This window comes from Bombus flavifrons, chromosome 12 (assembly GCF_040668555.2).
Source record: "Bombus flavifrons isolate JBK064 chromosome 12, iyBomFlav1_principal, whole genome shotgun sequence".
Taxonomy (NCBI): domain Eukaryota; kingdom Metazoa; phylum Arthropoda; class Insecta; order Hymenoptera; family Apidae; genus Bombus; species Bombus flavifrons.
The window spans coordinates 12,389,233-12,409,487 of record NC_138453.1 but is presented as its reverse complement, the minus strand read 5'-3'; the positions used below and the strand labels follow the sequence as shown (position 1 = coordinate 12,409,487).

General features: G+C 41.8%; 1 protein-coding gene across 3 annotated transcripts in view; it reads left to right on the top strand.

The window, feature by feature from the left end:
* LOC138185648 (uncharacterized) overlaps nucleotides 1-20,255 on the top strand; it is a 130,218-nt gene that overhangs the window by 101,112 nt on the left and 8,851 nt on the right. For all 3 annotated transcript variants that reach the window (XM_069124765.1, XM_069124766.1, XM_069124767.1), the window contains one exon: nucleotides 9,369-9,742. In XM_069124765.1, coding sequence (XP_068980866.1) covers nucleotides 9,624-9,742 — 119 coding nt within the window. In that variant the 5' untranslated portion in view covers nucleotides 9,369-9,623. The remainder of the gene's footprint in view (nucleotides 1-9,368; nucleotides 9,743-20,255) is intronic.

Genomic DNA, 20,255 nt, shown 5'->3' with positions numbered 1-20,255 from the left:
AAATATGCAAGACGAATTTATTCTTGATAAAATCAAACAGCGGGGAAATTTGATGAATCGCGCGATACGTTCGCGAAAATCGCGATTTTTTTTATGTTGCTTCGCAATGCCATTCCATATAGATATAGGTATTTGCGGCTGATGATATTTCTTTCGCTGCTTCGAACTTCCCCGAAACGATTGCTCGCGATAGTGTCCCCAATGTCTCTTCGAAAAGGGGAAAAAGGAGGTGATAAAATTAAATCGTTTAACCAAGGCGGTTTGCGCGATATTCGATATAATCGAGCAGCATACGTGCGGGCCGAAAATTTCGTTATCGCCTAAACAGCCACCGCTTGAAATGTCGGGCACGTAGCAGGAGTGCTCGTGTCGTCGCGGCGCGGCGGCGACGGGATCGAAGGCGCTATTATCAGCTGGTGGCACGTGCCAGGGCCACGTGCACGAGCAGATGGCAAGGCCCTGGTTGCACCTTGCGAGCCCTACGCACTACGCACCATAATCTCGTCGTTAATAGCGGCCCCACAGGTTTCCAAGACGAAAACGCAGCACAGCTGTCGTTATGCGCCGATTGAGCGTAACGCGACTATCGACCATTGGGATGAGAAATTGTTCGAGGAATATCGATTTGGTCAGCGCAGCTATTACGCATGGACCTGCGAAAGGGCATCGAAGTCTAAAGAAAGTAGGAATCGCAGCGGTATGGTTTCGTCGACAGTTTGCGCGTTGGAATTGCATTATTGAAATCACAGGCTGTATTTGGTAATTTCGATCACGCGGAAAAGCAACTATCGATAGTTAGGACTATCGATCGTTAGGAGTATAGTACAAGTACGTAAGAGACCTGAAAAAGTTGAAACGTGCATTTAAATGCTAAGAACCAGCGAATGTCAGCGCGCGAGGAAATAGCTGAGAACGCAAACACTCGCATTCTTCTATTAATTTTAATAAGGAAACTGTATTTTTGCTGAGCACGGATGTTTCTATCAGCAGATTTATCGTATCACGGGCGAAATTATCTGCGCTTATCTCGCGCAATTCGTTTAACATTGCTTTCATGGAAATTGCGGTTAAAGAAAAAGTATAATTTTGATAGAAAAATATATCGAATAGTACGATAGATACTTTGCAAGTTAAATTCACGAATTATCAAAATTGATCATCTGCGAATGTGTAGCAAGATTATCGCGTAAATATATTTTTAACGGATGTCACTCACCGATTTAATACTCCGGTGGTGATTCTGTTTCGCGCCGTCATGTACAAACCTGCAACATAAAACACAACAACGTCATAAATATTTATGTAAAGCAGAGATATAGACGTACATAATTTCCGAAATGTTAACAATTAACGGACTAACGGTTAACAAGTTCCGTGGCAGAAAAAATTCTACTCTCTCCGTTCGCTCTCCCGAGTGTCGATCTCAATTTCGATCGAAAATTCGAGCCGTGGTTCTGGAAAATGGAAAAAAAGCCCGGACAACGATGGAGGTGTCAAAACTGGGACTCGTCGCACGAATTCCCGAAAGTCAATTTTCATTAGGACGAAATTGGGCTGGACTCGATGGCCTGGGGGCTCGAAACGAATCGAAGCCCGAGCGAGACAGCGAATCGAACGATTGAAACGGTGTGCGAGAGAGAAAGAGAGAGGTAGAGAGAGATGCAGCATGCCAAGTTGCGTGAACCCGAATCATAAGTTGGAACGGTGTGTCGGTGTCGGTGCACATGGGTGTACGAAGTTAATTAAATTCGGTCGATTAATTAGGCTATTTGTCAGCCTCGCCGTCGATTTCCAGATCCACCTGGAAGAGCAGGAAACTAACGATAGTCCGCTCTATCGTTCTACGAACGAACGACTATTCTATTCAGGCAGAATTATTAAACGTCGTTGATTCCAGCGATGTAAAGATTCGGCTGAATTTTCTTGCCAGTATCGTATACAACCGACGAGACAAAGGACGAGTTTGCTATTTCCGAGGAGATATTTTTAGAAATTTCAATCGATTCTTCGTAAGAAATTCATCGACGAGAATGTTAACAACTTTAAGCAGAGGATAAAATTCTAATTCCATTACTTTATGGATACATAAAACATCGATCGCTCAAATTACAATCGTATTTCCACGCTGCCATCTGCGGACAAAACTAATTCAATTTCCCGGATTAATTGCACCATCTGTCGCTTCTTTTATCAATTACAAACTTCCCTTTATATCAGGAAAGATTAACGTCGTTCTATCAAACCCGAAGAAAATCCTCCAGACTTTGATTCGAAGATTTTCATCTAAGATGCTTTACAAGTCGCGTTCTCGCAATTTAAAAAAGTTCAAATTCGAAGCGTAAATTTTATTCCAAAGAAACAAAAGACAAAAACAAAGAATACGTGAAATAATATGCGTATAATAAGAGGAAAAATGGAAACTTCTATCTGTAACCGTTTCTTTTTTAAATATTATAACGATGCGTGGCAAAATGCAGCCAGGATGTACGTAGCATTTTCTTGCGACAGATCGCAGCTCACAGCTGCGCTGACAAGAATCTGACATAAATCTTAATTCCTGCGCCATACGAACCGGCCGGTGGCACGTAGAAAATTTCCTGTTACCGGGAGAACGCGAAATTTAAAAAGTCGTCCGCTGGAATTCCCCGTGTCTGGCAAACTCGCGGAGTACTTTCAAGGAATATCGTTATGAACGCGTTGTAAATACACCGTGAAGAATTTTTGCTGTAATTTCTCTTAGCACGTTCGATAACGTTGAACGCAAACGAAGCGAAATAAAGTATTCGACGAGCGATCGCGCGAATAATATTTAAACGACCAAGATACAGAAACGACATATTCTTCGGTACGTTCCGAGTTTCGTTTCTTCCTTAAAATCGACTAGAACCGCTGTTTTGTAGTTTCTTCAATCAATTTATTTCATTAGCAGCGTCGTTAAGGGAAAACGATTATGAATGATCAAACATTAAGGCCGCGTTATAGTTCAATTCATTTTCGAAGCTAACGACGGAAGGTCCAAACAGACCGAAACCTTTAGCCACTCTCGCGATGGGAGTTAGTTACATTAGAAGGAATGACTATGAGTCACGTATATGCGTTTGCATTCACGGTAAATTGCCTTGGTATGGCCCTAACTACGGTCATTAAAGTCGCGGAAACTCCAATGATTACCACACCTTAGGTTTGTCTTGGAAATGTTCCGCTGCCATTCGTAATCGAATGATATTGACATTGTTACTGCTACGGCTCCAAGCAAGGGAAAAGAAATCCGATATCGTTACGCTATTTATTCATAATTAGTTCTGTTCTTTAATATAATCTGTATTAGGACTTACGATCGAGTCTAAAACTTAAATACAGCATAATTAACTGTTTGAAATAGTAACTTTAAATCGTTATTTGAATCCTGGACTAGAGTTTGAAACAAGCGATAGAAGTTGGGTTGAATTATCATTGACCTGTATCACTGATACGTTTCGCACGACCGTGCATTTACACGTACTAATTTATTTTTCTCTTCGTGCATATCTTTGTACATTCTTGCGTATTTACATTTGTATTTTACCAACTACGTAATATAGTAGCATCGAATATTTTTAAACAATATCAGTAACGATTATCGTATACGTTAATTTTAAAGATACGTAAATTTAATCATTTTGCGTTGAATAATTAGCCAGTTATACAGGCTCGTACATAATGAAATTTGTTAGCATGTTATAATCGAATTGAATAATTGATCAAATAGTGTTAAATTATGATACGACTGCTATAGAGCTCGTGTAAATCGATGAAGCTATTCCATAATGCATCCATCGATGCATTATAGAAATTACACAATAAATTTTCCAACGTTAATCCTATTAGTTCTATTAAATCACGGACGTCTTATGATCCAAATATTCGCGTGCTACTAAAAATTCTATCCAAGTATAAAAATTAATTTCCCGGAGTAATACAATAGGAAGGTGAAATATAGCAAGGGCAAACGCCGTGTTCAGGGGGTTAACGAATTCATCGCCGGTACGAGAACAAAGGCAGAAGCACCGATGGAAGCACGTGTACCGGTAAAAACCAATCGAAACTTCGTTTTATCATCGAAACTTTGTTTCTCAGTCTATCCATCGGTGAGATTTCGAACTTGATTATGACGTAACTCCTAATATCCGGTAATCAGCCGTTCGATATGACCTGAAAAGGATGTAAGATCGATAAAACGCGGCTAGCAGCCCGGTTCTCGGACGTTTCGGACGTTCTTTGCGGAAACAAAGTTCCTGTTGGTTCAATTACTTTTACGCGCATCGTCCCACCAAACCTGCCACTCTCTTTCCTTTCTCTCTTACTCCTAGAGAGAAAGCTCCACCGTTACGAGTTTTCGTTTCCGCGAGACTCGTTGTTTGAAAACTATGATTGATCGTTCCGGTGTGTCCGGTCATACTTACACGAACGCCAGCTTGTTTCATTCCTCCGGTAATGCCTTTCCGTCGAATTGTTTAAACACCGCTCGTTTACGAGGTCGTTTCGTCGCGGTCCAGAGTAATGCGCTTAAATTATAAGTTTATCGCGCAACTTGGTCGAACAACGGCAATGTTCTTCGAGCGTGAAGTATGTTGAATAATTTGTTGGCGAAATATTCGTGTCGCCCGTAAAATTAGCGCGTTGTTTGGAAGTAGGATGAATCGCGTATTTTTAAAAATAGTCTTCACTTTGGGAAGTCGTAAAGGAGCTACTATGGTTGCATGATAGTATATATATCTAATCTAATCTAATAAATCCAACGAAAAATAGCGTCTGGATACTTTTGAACGGTAGTGTACATAGTTATTCCCTGGTATTACCGTGTTCACCCGCATCAATGTGTATACCGTATACTAATGGAGGAACCAAGCCCACGGGCCACGATCACGGATGGGTGCGGCATTCTACTTGGGCTAATGCGTGGGTGTGCCGCGCGCGTAACACTGCCTTAAGTAATTGTTTATTGCCGTGTCGGCCACTCTTCGATCCCCCTGGCATCGTTTCCTCGAAACGGCAGGACCCTCCCAGGTTGGGGCTTTATCGCGTCGCACGGTTATCCAGCACAGCGTTCGCGTAATATCGTGCTTCCCGTTCATCCATCGGGATATGCGTGTCGGCCGGCTGTACGCCTATCCCGTCGCGATAGCACGAATATCGGATGTGGCGACCTAGCGACGTGTACCGCTTCACGAGAGGGTACCCCTATGTGACTCTACGGCCACCAGGGGCACCAGGTGACTCTATCCGCGGAGATAAAGGAAGAATGCTTGGAAAAGGTGTCTTCGTACGGAGACTCGTTCTCAAAGAAATTGAATTTCGAAGTCTCGTCGGTGGTCGTGTATTCTATATATATTCTAGTTTTTTCCCCGAGAGCTTTTGACGTAGCCACGACATCGTCGATAGGTTTGAACGTTTGTGCTTATGGGAACGTATTTTCGTTCTCGCATATGGAAATTTTAACCGTAATATTTTACTTTAGACCGTGGCCTGCAACGGATTACGTCTAAATGTACAAATATACCTATTTCAATGTACCATTTACGTACATTCTAACGTATCTGTATCGTGCCTAGCACCCGTATAGAGGAGAGATACATCTTAGCTGACGCGCTTCTTCTCGCGCATATATCTTCGAAGATGAATTTCTCGGGATCCGCGGGGATTTTTACTCGAAATTTAGGATTTCGTATTAGGAGAATACGACGCGTAACATTACCAAGATGCGAAAGCTCGTACGATGCATGCACCGGTTATTTTTTAAACGCATGGCATACAAGGGTAATACAGTCTTTCATCGGGGTTTCGAAGCTAATCGAATGGTTGCGAGGGGCTCGCCAGCGATATTTTATGGCAGGCTTGTTCATGGATCGGTACATGTACTGATTGTATATTTGCCAATCGTATATCGCCGGTCGTATATTTGCCAAACTTAGATAAATTTCACTCGAAATACAAGTAAAGGCTAACTATTCGAAATAACGAGTCACGTCGACGCAATACGCGGTTATAGGGGGATTAAAAAGCCACATTCTGCCCTTATTATAATAGAAAACATGGTAACAAAAGAGAAACAAACGATTCCAATTAATCCGAAACTGCTGAAAACACCGAAAGAACAACGAAGCGGCCAATGTTCCCTTGGAAATTCCAAAGTGGTCGTCAACGAGATTACGCGGCTCGTTACCAACCGCTTACAATGTTCATTTGCCAGCGTCAATACGCGTGCACGCGCCCCAATGTGCATCCTTTATTCCTCGATTGCTGCGGGGTCGAGTCACGTGGATCACGTGTTTACAGCGTGCACACCAACCAGCTCGGACTAATTAGCCGATACGCCGTTTAATTGTTTCATCTGTCAATGGCCTCGAACAGCCTTAAACCCTGCGCAACAATAATGCCGATCAAGACAACAAAGCCAACCGATCAAAGGAGTGGCCCGTGTGCCGACTGAAAAAAAAAAAAAAAAAGAAAACAGAGGAAGAAAGATGAAAATCGATCGAGCGACCACGTGAGGGTCGCTCGCCTAATCGACGCCCCATGTTGCGCAATCTAATGCGAATATAATCGTGGAGATCGATTATTACGTAAAGCCCGATATTCACTCGGACGATGGATTAGAACATTGTCCTGCCAGGGATTGAGTCTGTGTATTGGTTGTTGCTAACTCGATGGGTCGCATGCTGTAGTTAATAGTCGGATGGAAATTAGCAACGTTTACGTTGATTGGCTGATGGATGATTAAAGTTTTCCAATTGTTGGATAAATGGAGAGTGAAAAGAGATCGGAGCTTGTAGCGTCTCGTCTTTGCAATCTTTCGCAGGTGTCTTTTTTGTACTTATCCATTTTCCAATATTTTTTCTTTTTTTTTTGTATACGTATACTTATTATCGCACCTTAAAATCTCGTCTACGAATTTTCAACGAGTATTCCGTATTAAAAACGTCGTGTTAAACGAAAAGACTCTATGTTGAAAATAATCTTTCGCTAACGATATTACACGCTAATCTTCTGGAGTCTTCGGTCGAATATCTTTTCCCGCATCAGCTACATTGGGTCATCGACGTGAATATTTTACGGCGAATCTTCATTAGCAAGGTACGCTGAAATTTTTTCGATACGTCTATTCCCGCGTGTATTTCCCACTGCGATCGATAAATTCCTGCTACCAAAACACACTGCAATTAGCAAACAATGGAAAAATTGCTGTGAATTTGGGGAAAATATCACGGTGGCTGGTTTGCAATTATACAACTGCCAGCATTTTTATCGATGAACGTACGAGCAACTTTTTTTACTACGATTTGTTTCGAATAACGATATCGACGATTAATAGAACCAAAAGGGAACAGAAGCCAACTAATGCCTGGATATATCCAATGCTATATCCATATGTTGCATCCAATGAACGAGGTGGAGATGTCAGGGTTGAACGTTCCAGCCTACTGAATATCTAACGTTGCGTTGGTTTATAAAACGAGTTGCTAATCTTATCAGCCATTAACACGGACAAGTATACCAGGAGCAATACCTGTCTGAACTTAGTGTTTCATCGATTGACAGAAGTTGACATATGTATGTCTTTTTATCGAAAATATTATAATTAATGGAACGTGATAAATTCGTGGATCGATCTATTTCTAACCGTAATAAGCTATCAAATGGTAATTATATGTAATCACTACGAGCTATACATACGTTGTAAAGTAATTGTTCCCAGTTCCAAAATTAATCAAATTTATTACCGCGGTTACATTGGGAACCTTCTGTACCAATTTTGACGTGATATATAGGCCGATATTTGGAAATTATCGCCTCTGTAAAAGCTATAATTTTTGTGGTAAAATGATAACGAAGCAAGTTTTGGAATTCTACCAACATATTCATTAAAGATCTATCTATATTACGGGGTATGGCGTTACCCAAAAAATTGTTATCGGAGAGAGAAATAAATTTATGATTTTATAATTTCTACATTTGTGTTATAAAGTTTTCGAATAACAACGATTTATTCAATGTCTTTCAACCAATCCGATATTAATTGTACAATTTGTCAAGGAAAGATGTCGGTTATTACTCTCTGATTGGATATTATATAATTAATATTATGCAAATGAAATAAATTATTGATATTTCGAAATCCGTACGCGATACGAATCAAGCGAATGAAATTATTTATCACGATTATTACACAAGCGATTAAATAACGCAATCGAGTTGCAAGTAATTCGTCTAACTCCCCTGCGGTTGTTCAAATGGAGTAAGATACTAGAAAATGAAAAATATTATTTAGCGAGTTACCTTGCTTTGCGAGACAATCACGAGCACGAGTAGCACGAGCCCGTAAATAGAGCTTTGAAACGAACTATCGCAAAAGAGTTGCGCGAACTGACAGAAATTGTTGTTCGACAACTTTGTTACACGTTTGTTACAAAAAACGGTTAATAAACATCGATCGATTCGTTTCTCGTGATTCACGGATCATCGTATTCAACCGTGTCTGCCAGATCTGGACAATCGTTGTTATTCAGGATGTATAATTTTGTTAACATCGCGAACCGAACAATGGAGTGCTAACAGGCGCCGAAATTATCGGAATATGATGGAAAATCACCCTTCATAACGCATTCGAATTAGAATAATTGCGTATTGTTACAGCTACGCGTGTAACGTGTAATATTATCATTGAATGAGTAACATAATTAATGCGCATTATCCATCGTTGCGAGAGGTATTGCAAGAAGTACGCGCATAAGTAAAAAGGATACGTATGCGAAAGGCGTGTCAAAGATATGTCTCCTCCTACTTTTTGTAAACCTTACAGTACATACTTACATATCGATAAGAAAACATTTAAACGAAATTGTAAAATATTTTCCTTTGAGTATCGGAAATCGACGAGGCAATATACGACCGTCCTCGTGTATTATACTTCACTAGTATTCTCCTGACGAGAAACGAGACGAGCCGCGAATAACGTTTAATTGCAAAGACCACATTTTCCCAAAGACAGACGCGACTACTTATTTATCAATCTGTCTATCATCGTACTATGTAATTACTTGCGCGAGCGTGCACGAAAATGAGATCTCCGACTTCGTTAAATTCGTTTTATCGTCTCTTTGTCCTTCGTCGGCTTTAATAAATGGAATTTTCGATTACTCGCTTCTCGCATAAATTGAAACGCTTTGATAACGAAAACAAGTTAACCTGACGCTGTGTTAATTACGATACTGATTATAAAATTATCCAATCACAACGACACATCCAGTCGCATCCGATTACAGCTATTATGCCCGGAAGAGAATCAAAACGTCAAATAAGTTGATCTTTTTGGGCTTTAACCTTGGCAGGTTGTCAGGGGCCAGGTGGAAGGAAGGAAGAACGGAAGGAATGTGCGACGAGTCGTGACCAGCGGAAGGCGGCCAGTCGACGATACATTTCCGGTGGTCGGCGGCCACTTGGAGCAAGTTTGCCCCTTGATCGTGGACAATAACGTGGGCGAGGACCGCTCGTTACACGGTACATGCCCACGAAGGATATGGATAGACGAGCGTCCTCAGCGCAGTTGGCATTCGTGACACGCACCATCGATGACATGAGCCACCATGGGATCCATCGCTTCGCCGCACCGCGTCGCACCGCGCCGCACCATGTCGCCAGGAATTACGATTCTCTATAGGCGCATTTATGCACCGAAATCGACGACGAACCCCGATGTCTCCACGTACGTGTCGAAACGTTTCATTTTATTATTGCACATTTCTTGTTAAAAAAGTCTCTGAGCGTGCTCTCAGCTTTATCGTCGTATCGAATCTACGAGACAGAGAATCGATTCAAGCGGAAGATTTGATATCCTCGAGAAATATTTTGTAATATATTTTTCTTAATATTCTAGTACTTGCGCATATTCGATATCGGAGCAATTATTTTCTCTCTCTCTCCCTCTCTCTCTCTCCCTCTTTCTCTCTCTCTCTCTCTCGATGAATCTTTATCTCAATATATTTAGCTATCGCCATATTGTTACGATAGTTGAACCCGATGAATAACGCGTATGGAGAACCACCGAAACAAAGGAACGAATTATTTCGTTGGCTTCGAAATAACCGGAAATAGGATTCCGAATAAATTACGGTCGGTTAATCGAAAGTGGTTCCTCGAATCGCATGAGGTATGCGATATTTAACCTTTTGGTCGCTCCATCGGAACACTTTAATCTTGTAAAAAGGATCGGGAGAGCTAGCCACGCTAAATCATCCTCCCTCTTTTACCTTATCGTGACCTATCAAATATCATCCAGACATTGATTTCAGAGATTGCATAAGAAATAGAGTTTCGTAATCGGAAGAAAAACTTTGCGCAGAATTTATGTAAAACCTGTTAAAGCGTATAGAGCAACTTGCGTGTAGAAATTTTTATGTCTCGATCAATTTATAGATACGTTCACCGTCAAAAGGGTTATTAGGGTTTGTTACTGCTATTTTAGAAGCTATACCTTGTCCGTAATATTTCCGTGAGATACTTTAGAATTTAGCAAAATGTCGTAAATCCACAGAAATGAAAGAAATTTCGACGTGGAAACTTTAGTTATGAAATAAATTAAGATGCTTCTTACATCAAAAGGTTCGCGGAAGTTGCTGTTCGAGGGACATCGAACAAAGTTAGAAAATTTATTTGCACGTAACTCGCATCTGATACGTATTCATAAACTCTATTATACCGTCTACTATCGCTGCTGTTCGTTATTGACATGTAATCAATGAGCTTCGATGACGCGATGGCCACGCGAATCCATTACACGATATACAGCTAAGTATACTGGGAGAAACTTATTTTACTCGAATACGACGTTTGCTCGTACTAAAATGATATAATAGACAAATAGAAACGCTCGAAGAAGAAAAGTAATAATAAATTCTACATAATATTTAAATTGAAAAGGTATATACGATGATCCGTTTTTATAGAATTATGCGATTCTTCAGTTGCAAAATATCGAGGAAATTCTGCATATCTACCGATCACGAGCACGAATATATTCTCTTGGATGGAAAAGTTCCTCTTCTAAAATAATTTCCATTCTGGCTATTAAATTTCTTGGTGCAGCGTAGACCTGCGTATGCGTCCGCTTCGGAAGAAACATCGAGAAGTTTAATTTAAAGGATCTTTTGTTTGAACACGATTTGAAATTCACGATTCTACCGAGAATCCTTTCGATCGTAGCTACGTCGGTATCGATAATGCGAGATATCTCGTCGTTCGTCTTCCCTCTATCTGTCGGATCGAGTTACTCTTCTTCTTTTTTCCCCTATCCGAGTTTTACTTTTTCTCTTTTTAAATTTCCCTTTTCTTCCTATTCTCGATCGACCCCTACTCTTCCCTCGCATAGATTCTCTCGCTTCCTTTTTTCCATTCTCTTCCTTTCTTTTTCTTCCTTTTATTACGTCGTGTCTCTTTCTCATTTATTATCCCGTCCCGCTCTCTCGAATGCTCGTATCGCGACAATTCACTCGTATATTTTCTTATATTTCGTTTGTCTGGCCTTGCAAGCCCTGTTCTTCGTTATCGTCTATTCTTATAATAATTTTATTGCATATGTTATCACATATATTATAAAATATGTATTATCCGTATTAAATAAGTACGTCTACGATGACAATATAACTCTATACGTTTTCAACTTGTTTCGCGTTCTAAATTTCCCGTTTCCTCGAAACTCCGTCTGCTTGCGCTTAAAAATTCGCATTTACCTCTCCTTTCTTCTTCCCCTTCTCATTCTTCTTTATTTCTTCGGTATATCGAGTTTTCTTATGTCTCGTAGCAAACTTTTTCCCTCTCTTGTTTCTTTCGTGTAACTTCGTAGTTCTCTCTTGGTCTTTTTTATTTTTCTAGGTCTTCCCTATACGTTTGCTGCTCATTCTATATTTTCACGCCATTTACTTTTCTTTGCAAACTCATTATTCCATGTTCTACCGTTCTATCTCGTCGAATATCTCCCCTCGTATCTCGATCATCCTCCTTTTCATGTTTCCACTTTCTTCTTCTCTGCCTTCTTCCTATCACGTCAAATTTGTTCCGTTCTGCTCTCTCTCTCTCTCTCTCTCTCTCTCTCTCTCCCTCTCTGTCTGTCTGTCTGTCTGTCTGTCTCGGTTCGTGTATTCTTCCTCGCCTTCTATCACGCAAAAACCCTTTCTTCCCTTGCCGCGGTTCTTGTCTCGTTAAATTCCATCGTCTCGTCCTTTCGGCCACCCTTTCGCGTTCCCTCTCTGTTCTCCTTGGCAGGCTTCCCTCTCTGTTTTCTGCCCTGTTCACTCGTGTCTCCCGAGGGAGTGCCAGGAAGCGGCGCTATTAGCTGGCGTAACTCTAGCCTTGTCCGTCCGAGGATAATTGCGCGGGCTAATGGTTCCTTTTTTCCTGTTCGCCTCGGAGCATCGACCAGGTAAAAAGACGTCTTGCGACCTAGGAATTTAAACACGCGCCACGAGGGAGGTCTGACCACGATATCCTTTCGTTACTGGCTCCGGAAGGGCTTCCTCTTTTGCGTACGATCACGGAATTCGAAAACAGATGCCCGGTATTCCAGGCGTATCGCGGTTCGTTTCCCTTTAATTGGCCAGCGGACTGCTGGTTGCGCCTCGTGCTTGCGGAAGAACAATCTCCAACGAGATGGTCTGAATTCTCTCACGGATGTCCTTTTACCAAGTCGTCCTTTCTTCTCGCTAGACGATTCCCTTCTTTGTTTTATTTTATCCACGCCTATGTCATTTACCACTTCGATCGCTCGATGCGATAGAAGAAATTGGGCCGATTACACGGAACAGGGCACGTCTCGCCGATTTCAACGACCACGAAATATGTTGTCGTGTAATTAGCGAAATTGGAAAATATTCCGCCGACCGTGTAATCGTTCCGCTTGAAATTTTCAAATTCGTCGTTCAAATTAAATAAGATATTGAAATGTAAATCGATCGGCGAATTTATACGTCGATTTTCCCATAGCAAAGACTCCAAAATCGTATTTATGATACATATCGCGAACTAATGAGATCGTACAATTCCGCAACACTGCAAAGCCGATATTTCAAGTGACGCGCTCCGAGCGCAGCAACAATCGGGTCCGCTATACTTTTATAAATACAGCACGGAACTGTCGCGACGTACTATTCTCGCATTAAATAATTAGCCCGACGGGTGCGTGTAAATAATTAATTTGGTCGCGTTTCTGAATGAACGTTAATTAAAACGGTAGAGAGGAGCGCGGCGAAACGGTCGGGCTCGGAATTTTCAACGGTGCCATCGGAAGTCGAGCAGTCGTTATCGTTTCACCGAAAACACTTGGCAAATAATTATCCATTTTTAAGCTACGCGGAATATGCGATTCCGAGCGCATGATACAATTTTAATGAAACGTTAGCGCGACCGGCAAATTTCAATTATTAACGAAGGACCATTTGTTAACGGATGGAGAGACCGCTTCCAGTGGGTTTTCTTGACAACGAAAACCGTATTAGCGCAAAATTACGCGCAAAAGACGAGATAAACGACGAGGTAAAAGAGTAGAAGCTAGATACTACTTGTCGATACATCTAGTACATCGTTGAAGCGACAACGAAATAAATAGACGCGGGCGAGGTATGACACGTGGTAAATTTATTATTTCGTTAAGACCTTTTTTAAGTTGAAAGCTCGTTAGAAATAAGTATAAAGGCTAAAAAGAGATCAACGCGGTATTCGATTACACGGGTTATTCGGAAGAAAAATAAGAAACGTGGAACTAGAATCGGGCAATCTTCGGACGAGCATTCTCCCTCAGTGGTCTTGCATTACCACGAACCTCCGGATTATGGGAAGTCTCTGATTGGAGTTCCATAGGTACACGGAACGGTGTCGCGGAACCCGCCCAAAACCGGTAGCCGTATTACCATACAGATTGCCGTCGACTGTTATACTCACCGAACCGGGCAATCTATGAATCCGACTAATCATAAACGTACAACTAACCGAGGCTAATCTGCCGCGCGGCAATTCGGAATTTTACTGTCAGACCGAAATACGACCGGCATTCGAACGGCGAACGGGGAATGTTTTGAAGGCATCCCTGGAATATTACGATACGGTTAAGATCCGGGCATTGGGCTTGAAATGGTCCTGGGACAACCACCGCTGGATTTATCGACGAATTACAACGAACGGTATAGGCGTGTCGACGTTCATCGATGTACGCGATTATTCCTCGCGTACGACAGGTGTTTCGATGCTTAATTCGCCATAGAAAAATAATGAAAAAAGTTCAGGACGACTCTCTGTGAAAAAATATACTGTCGCGTAAAAGTTTCGGGTCGCTTATTCGATGAAAATTTTCAGAAAAAGTTCTTCTGCTGGGGTATCTTTTATCAAAATATTTAAAAAGTTAGGTCCCTGACAATTGCTAAACATCGAACGTTGTGCTTTCGACGATCCATTTACTCGGACATCACAATGCGTTTACTATAAAATAGAGACAGAAATGTAACATTAAAAGAAGACGTAAAACGAAGGAACGGAGAGAAAAAGGCGATCAAATATTAAATTGGCAATGTCTGCCTTGTTCTCCCCTCGTGACGACACGGTTGCTTGCCGAGGGTCGGCCATAACCCTCGGACATAACCGAGGAAATCACTTGGAAAATCCTCGATGAATTCACAATGAACCGGCGGTTGGTACAACACGTTCATCCGTCACGACACCCCGGAGAATTTCTCTTTTTCCAACCTGCGTCCGCTCTCCAATCCTGCCTCTGTCCTTTTCATTTTCCTCTCGGCAGTCTAATTTTTTCTAATGCAAACTCTCCCTTTTTACATACTTGTGCCTCGACCATCGTCTTACCACTCTTTACTCTCTAACTAGTTTCTACGCTAGTCCATTTCGCAACCTTCCGTTTCCAGCTCATAGGATCTCTTCCTTTTTTCTTCCTCTTTCTTTTTTTCCTTTTTGATTAAACGCAATAAGCAGTCGGAGTTGTAATTTCGGCGAAAACAGTTTTGAATAGAAAATTAAGAGCTTTCCGGAATATTATTTTTTCTACTATGAAAATTACTCGATGAAATTTGGTATTCGAAGAATCTACAGAGAGAAAAAACGTTGCAAAAGATCGAATAATAATGCAACTTTTTTATGAACGTCGTCATAGTCGAATAGGTCGGTGAGAGCTTCGGCAATATTGAAATTGCAGCTACTTTCGTGATCGAAATTCGTTCCCTTTTCATCGCTTGACAATACGCAAAAATTCACGCTTCGACGATCGGTTATTTCAGACGAGCACTTGCATCGTCGAATACAGGGATTCTATTTTCTAAAAGGACGAGGTTAACCACGGGATAAGGACAATTCGGTTCTCTTCTGCTTCTTTCCCGCGATTGTTTTCGTTCGTGTTCGTATTCCTGTAATTATAACGTTTTTACATCCTACGAAATGTCTTAAAAGCATGAAATAAGTATTTTTCAACGATGTTCTCTTCTATCGCGGACTAAGTCCGACGTAATATTCCGGCAGATCTTAAGGAATCCTAAGAAATTCGACGAATTAATCATAGAACGTTCGGTTCGACGTTTCCTTAAATATTCTTATTTCAGCGGGCGCAATCGATTTCGCATTCTATCTTTCGTTCGTTTCGTCGCTAACGTTCCTCCGGTCGTTTTCCATTCTCCTTCCACCCTTTCTTTTTCACTTTCTTGCTCGTAGGAATGATGTCGTTAATCACCGGCTATTTTAATACGATCTCCCCTTCGTGTTCGCTCTCGATCGGACGCATTATATTTAGTGGGCGATCACGTGCACCGGTCTCAGCGCACCTTTAAAATGCATAATGTCGAACGGTAATAAGAAAATCCATTGTCGGGGCGAAACCGTGCATAATGACGTAGGAAATTAAACGAAATCTTTCATTCGCGTGATCGTGATAAATTTTCTTAAAAGACTGCGAGCAGAATACCTCTTCTTTTTCTATTTTCTTAAATTATTTTTTTCGACCGAAGATCAATATTATAATCGATATTATTCAGTTATTATGCAGATAATTTTGATGTCGTGGACGTGCCAGAGCATGTTGGAAAAGAAATACAAATATTAAGCATAAGAACGATGACGGAATCACTTTTAGGATTAAAGATAATAGTCCTATGTTTCAAGCAGAACAGTAATATTCATTTTCTAATCGGTGGTTATGATTTTTTACTTTAATTGGCAATCCAAAAAGTATCACGTAATTTCTATAAAAGATTCATTCGATTTCAGTATATGTAATTTTATGATCGATGATTATACCGATTTGGAAGTTTTAGTCGGCGGTGTATATAGGTACTACGTTTCGTTACTACATTTTCAAACGTCGCTTCAGGTTATCAACGATTGCTGTACGGCCGTTCGATATCGCTTTTCGATTCCCTACCAAACCATCGAAACAACAGCGACAGCAACGCAACACCGATAAACATCCTGCAACTCCATCGAGTCTCTCGACGTTCGTTCCACGTAACGCCAATCTCCGTTTCCATTGCACTGACCGGAATTCGCGTCGAATACAGGAAGTCGAGCGTAGAAACGCTCGAAAAACCGAACACTTACGTAACTTTTACCTTGTTCGGTGTAATCGCCCCTGGTGAAAGCTCGTGAGCTCCGTGGAAGCATAACCGTCCCGTTTACGAAACGTTTCACGGCGTAGATTTACGCCGATCGTGCCTTGAGAAACGAAGGGCGACACGCAAATTGAACGAACGTTTAGCGACGCTTCGTCGAGCGTGGCCGGCTGCAGGGTCATGTCAATATTTAAATTAATCCTCGGCCAGCGTGGCCAACTATGCCGTTAAGTTATATTCTCTTCGACGTGGCGAGAACCTCTCGTCGCGATCTCTTCTCTTCACTCCGACGACCACCGAGTTTCACTCCCACACTCCTCCCTCGGTTCTATTAATCCTGCCTTCGTTGGCTTCCTGTTCGACCCGCGCGCCTCTGCTTTCGTCGTTTTTTCTCCAGAGTCAGCTTCGAATAGCTCGCTACGAAATAGGCGACCGATTCGTATTCCTATATTTTATTCTCCGTTGACAAGCAAAATTTCATCCACGAGTTCTACTTCGATTAGGAAAGACTTCACATATTTATATTTTAGTCTCTCTCGTCGTACTTTGCATTTCCACTTTTTTTATATTTCTTCTACGCATCTCTTCCGAAACTTTTGTCTACCATAATTTTAATTTCTTCGTACCTTTTCTCATCTGGCCACTCGGTTCTTCGATTCCTTTCTCCCGTCATACCTTTTCTTTATTTCATTTTCTCCCATCCTCGCTTACTCTTATTTTTCCCCGCCCTTTCGCTGTCGTTACTTTTGCTCCTCTCATATTTCTCCTATTGTACAAAATAATCCAATACAGATCGAAAAGAGAAGAGATATAAGTATCAAAGGGCTGTCATCTTCTAGAAGCAGTTGAAACGAAAATAAACGAGGAATGAACTGCTCCATGATTAATTTTGCTTATTTTCATAATTGTTACAAAACTTAGGATCTTCTATATACGTGCATCAACTGTAATACATCTTCTCGATTTCCCTTCTCGTCACTCTAGTTTCTCATTCTCGTTTCTACTCTTCTCACGTTCGTGGCCCGTTCATATTCTGAATTTTTCAACTACTTCCAATCCCTACGTCCCCTCTCGTTCCTTTTAATCTTCCTACCGCCGTCTCCCCCTCGTACTCCGATTTCCTTTCGCTTTTCCAGGATTCTGTCCTTTCCCAATGTCTCAGCCGCTTCAATACCCATGGGATCATCTTTCCACTCTCGTTCCGAGACATCGTCTTTCTCCCCGTGGCTTAATTTTGGAAGCGATTAACACAACCCGCGAACCAAACCCCCGTTTCTGCCCTTATTGAACGTAACCCCGACCTACCATCTTTTAGCGGAATCGAGTTATGAGAATGATCGTCTCGGATTAAGCGAGAAGTTTCACGTGGCGTCGCATATATTTTCCACGAAATATATCTCGTATATTTTTTAGTTCCGTAGCTATGGAAAATGGTCGCTTTAACGCGACGTACGATCTTTCGCTCGTTCGTGGTCACGCAATAAAATATCACTTATTTTATTTCCGGATATTTTATTCCGATATTATATATTTTTAACAATAACGAACATATACGATAGAAATCTTCCTGTTTACGTATAATATAAATTTATACGCTTTTCCTGTTTCGATTAAAATTGGCTTTCTTTCGAACTAACGAGGATTCGTTTCTCTATAATTTATCACGCGGCTCGCGTACCGATGAACGTTTCTCCATTCGATCCAATTTCATTTTTCCTCTATTTTTTAACAATCCGCAAAAATCGCTGACCGAGCGAATTGGAGATTTTTCTGGTCTACTTCGTCTTCGTTGATGGACAAAGCGATAGGACAGTTCGAATTTCGTCGTCGTCCCCGTAGTAATTCCATATGGGTGCGCGCGCGCCAGAGAGGGACTTCTGCCAATCGAGTCCTGTCCGGCTCTCGAATCGAATTACGTCCCAACGCGGTCGTAGTTTTTCCCGATCGTGCATTTATTTATCGGGGAGAAGCATCCGCTCGGTGTCGTGGCAAATTTCGCCCACGAAGCCAACCAGTTGGAAAAAAAGAGGCACCGTTCTTCCGACGCGTTCCGGGAGAACATTAATTTCTTCGTTACTTCCCTATTTCCTGTACGTTGAGATTTTCCTGTCTCACGTGCCCCCGGCTCGTTGCAAGTCGGTGCACAGCGATATTTGGTCTAATTAACGATCAACGATCAACGATCACAATTAGGATCCCGATCAACTACTCGATCTTTGTTCGACCGAGCTAATTTTCAGGTCGTTTAATAATTCAATCGGTGTTAGAGCTCGACGCGCGTCTCTTATTTTCCATGTTATAAATTTTTGCTTATTACAGTAACATTATTTTATACGCTTCGTCGTAGTCAAGTTATCGGGAGATTTTAACGCGAAAACAGGAAATTGGTATAAACGTTATATAAATATTCTTAACCCCAACAACAGTGGTACGACGTACTTGTTGCCTGCGGGCTATCGACACGATTAGCTTAACACCATCGACGACATGATAAGTCGAGGCGCAGGAAATTAGAAGATAACTTACTAAAACTGCTTTCCGATCGATTCTTGTCAGCCCAAGGCTATTTGTGACGAAGCCGTTTCGTTGGAAAAAGATCCGACCATTATGCGTTATTTCGCTTCGAATAACTGCGAGAAACTAGCAGCGCAAAATACCTTTACTACCCTTTGACCGGTTTTACGATCGTCGAGTTCATCTGCGCTCCGTTTACAAAAATATTTTTTCTCTTTAAGTGAAATTTTTCACCCGCAGCTAGATTTCGATCCACTGCTCTCAACATCGCTCGGCATCCTCTGTTTTTCCAAACTCTCGACACCCCTTTCATCCGCTCTCGCGGCGTAACAGTTAGATGCTCGTAATAGCGTTGCTCATTCCGGTTGCAGCTTCTTCTCGTCGGTGCGCAAGTCACCCCCTACCATCCCTCTAAAACACTCGACCTTCGCAAACTTTTGGAAAGCCAGACTAACAGGCTCACCCAATTAAACACACGCCAGAAATCGTTGCCAAAATTCGAGTTGCTTCAACGTCGACCCCTTAATTCCCCGTTCCTCTCGCGTGTCTGTGGAGAAGGAAAAATCGTTCGCCTCGATCATCCCTCCGCTCCTCTCCCCACTCCCTATCGAACGCAAGCTGTATAGACGAGGATCTTTTTTCTTTTTTGAAAACTGCCTGGCCGCTGCTGCGTGCAACTTGTACGGACTATTTTAGCCAGCTGCGTTCGGTTCGATGTTGTACCGCGTCTATTGATCGGAGCTCAGAGAAGCATAGAGTTACAGGCCAGTGGCGTCGGCCTTTTCACCCCCTGCCGCCAACCCCTAACGTTCCATCGTTCTCCCCCTCTCTCAATCGACTATCTACTTCTCTTTCTGGTCACTTCTCAGCCTAGCACGCTCTGTCTATTAGTTTCTCTGTTTCGCTATCTCCGTTATATATATAACGTGTGTGTGTGTGTGTGTGTGTGTGTGTGTGTATATATACATACGTATAGATATTTCTCTCTCTCTCGTTCCGTCGCAGTGGCGAGGACTGCACTATCCGAATTCCATTTCCGTCCAATTACGATTCATCCCCGTTTCAAAGCGGCAGTCACGCTGCGTTCATCTGTGACGCGCGGTCGTCAAAAAC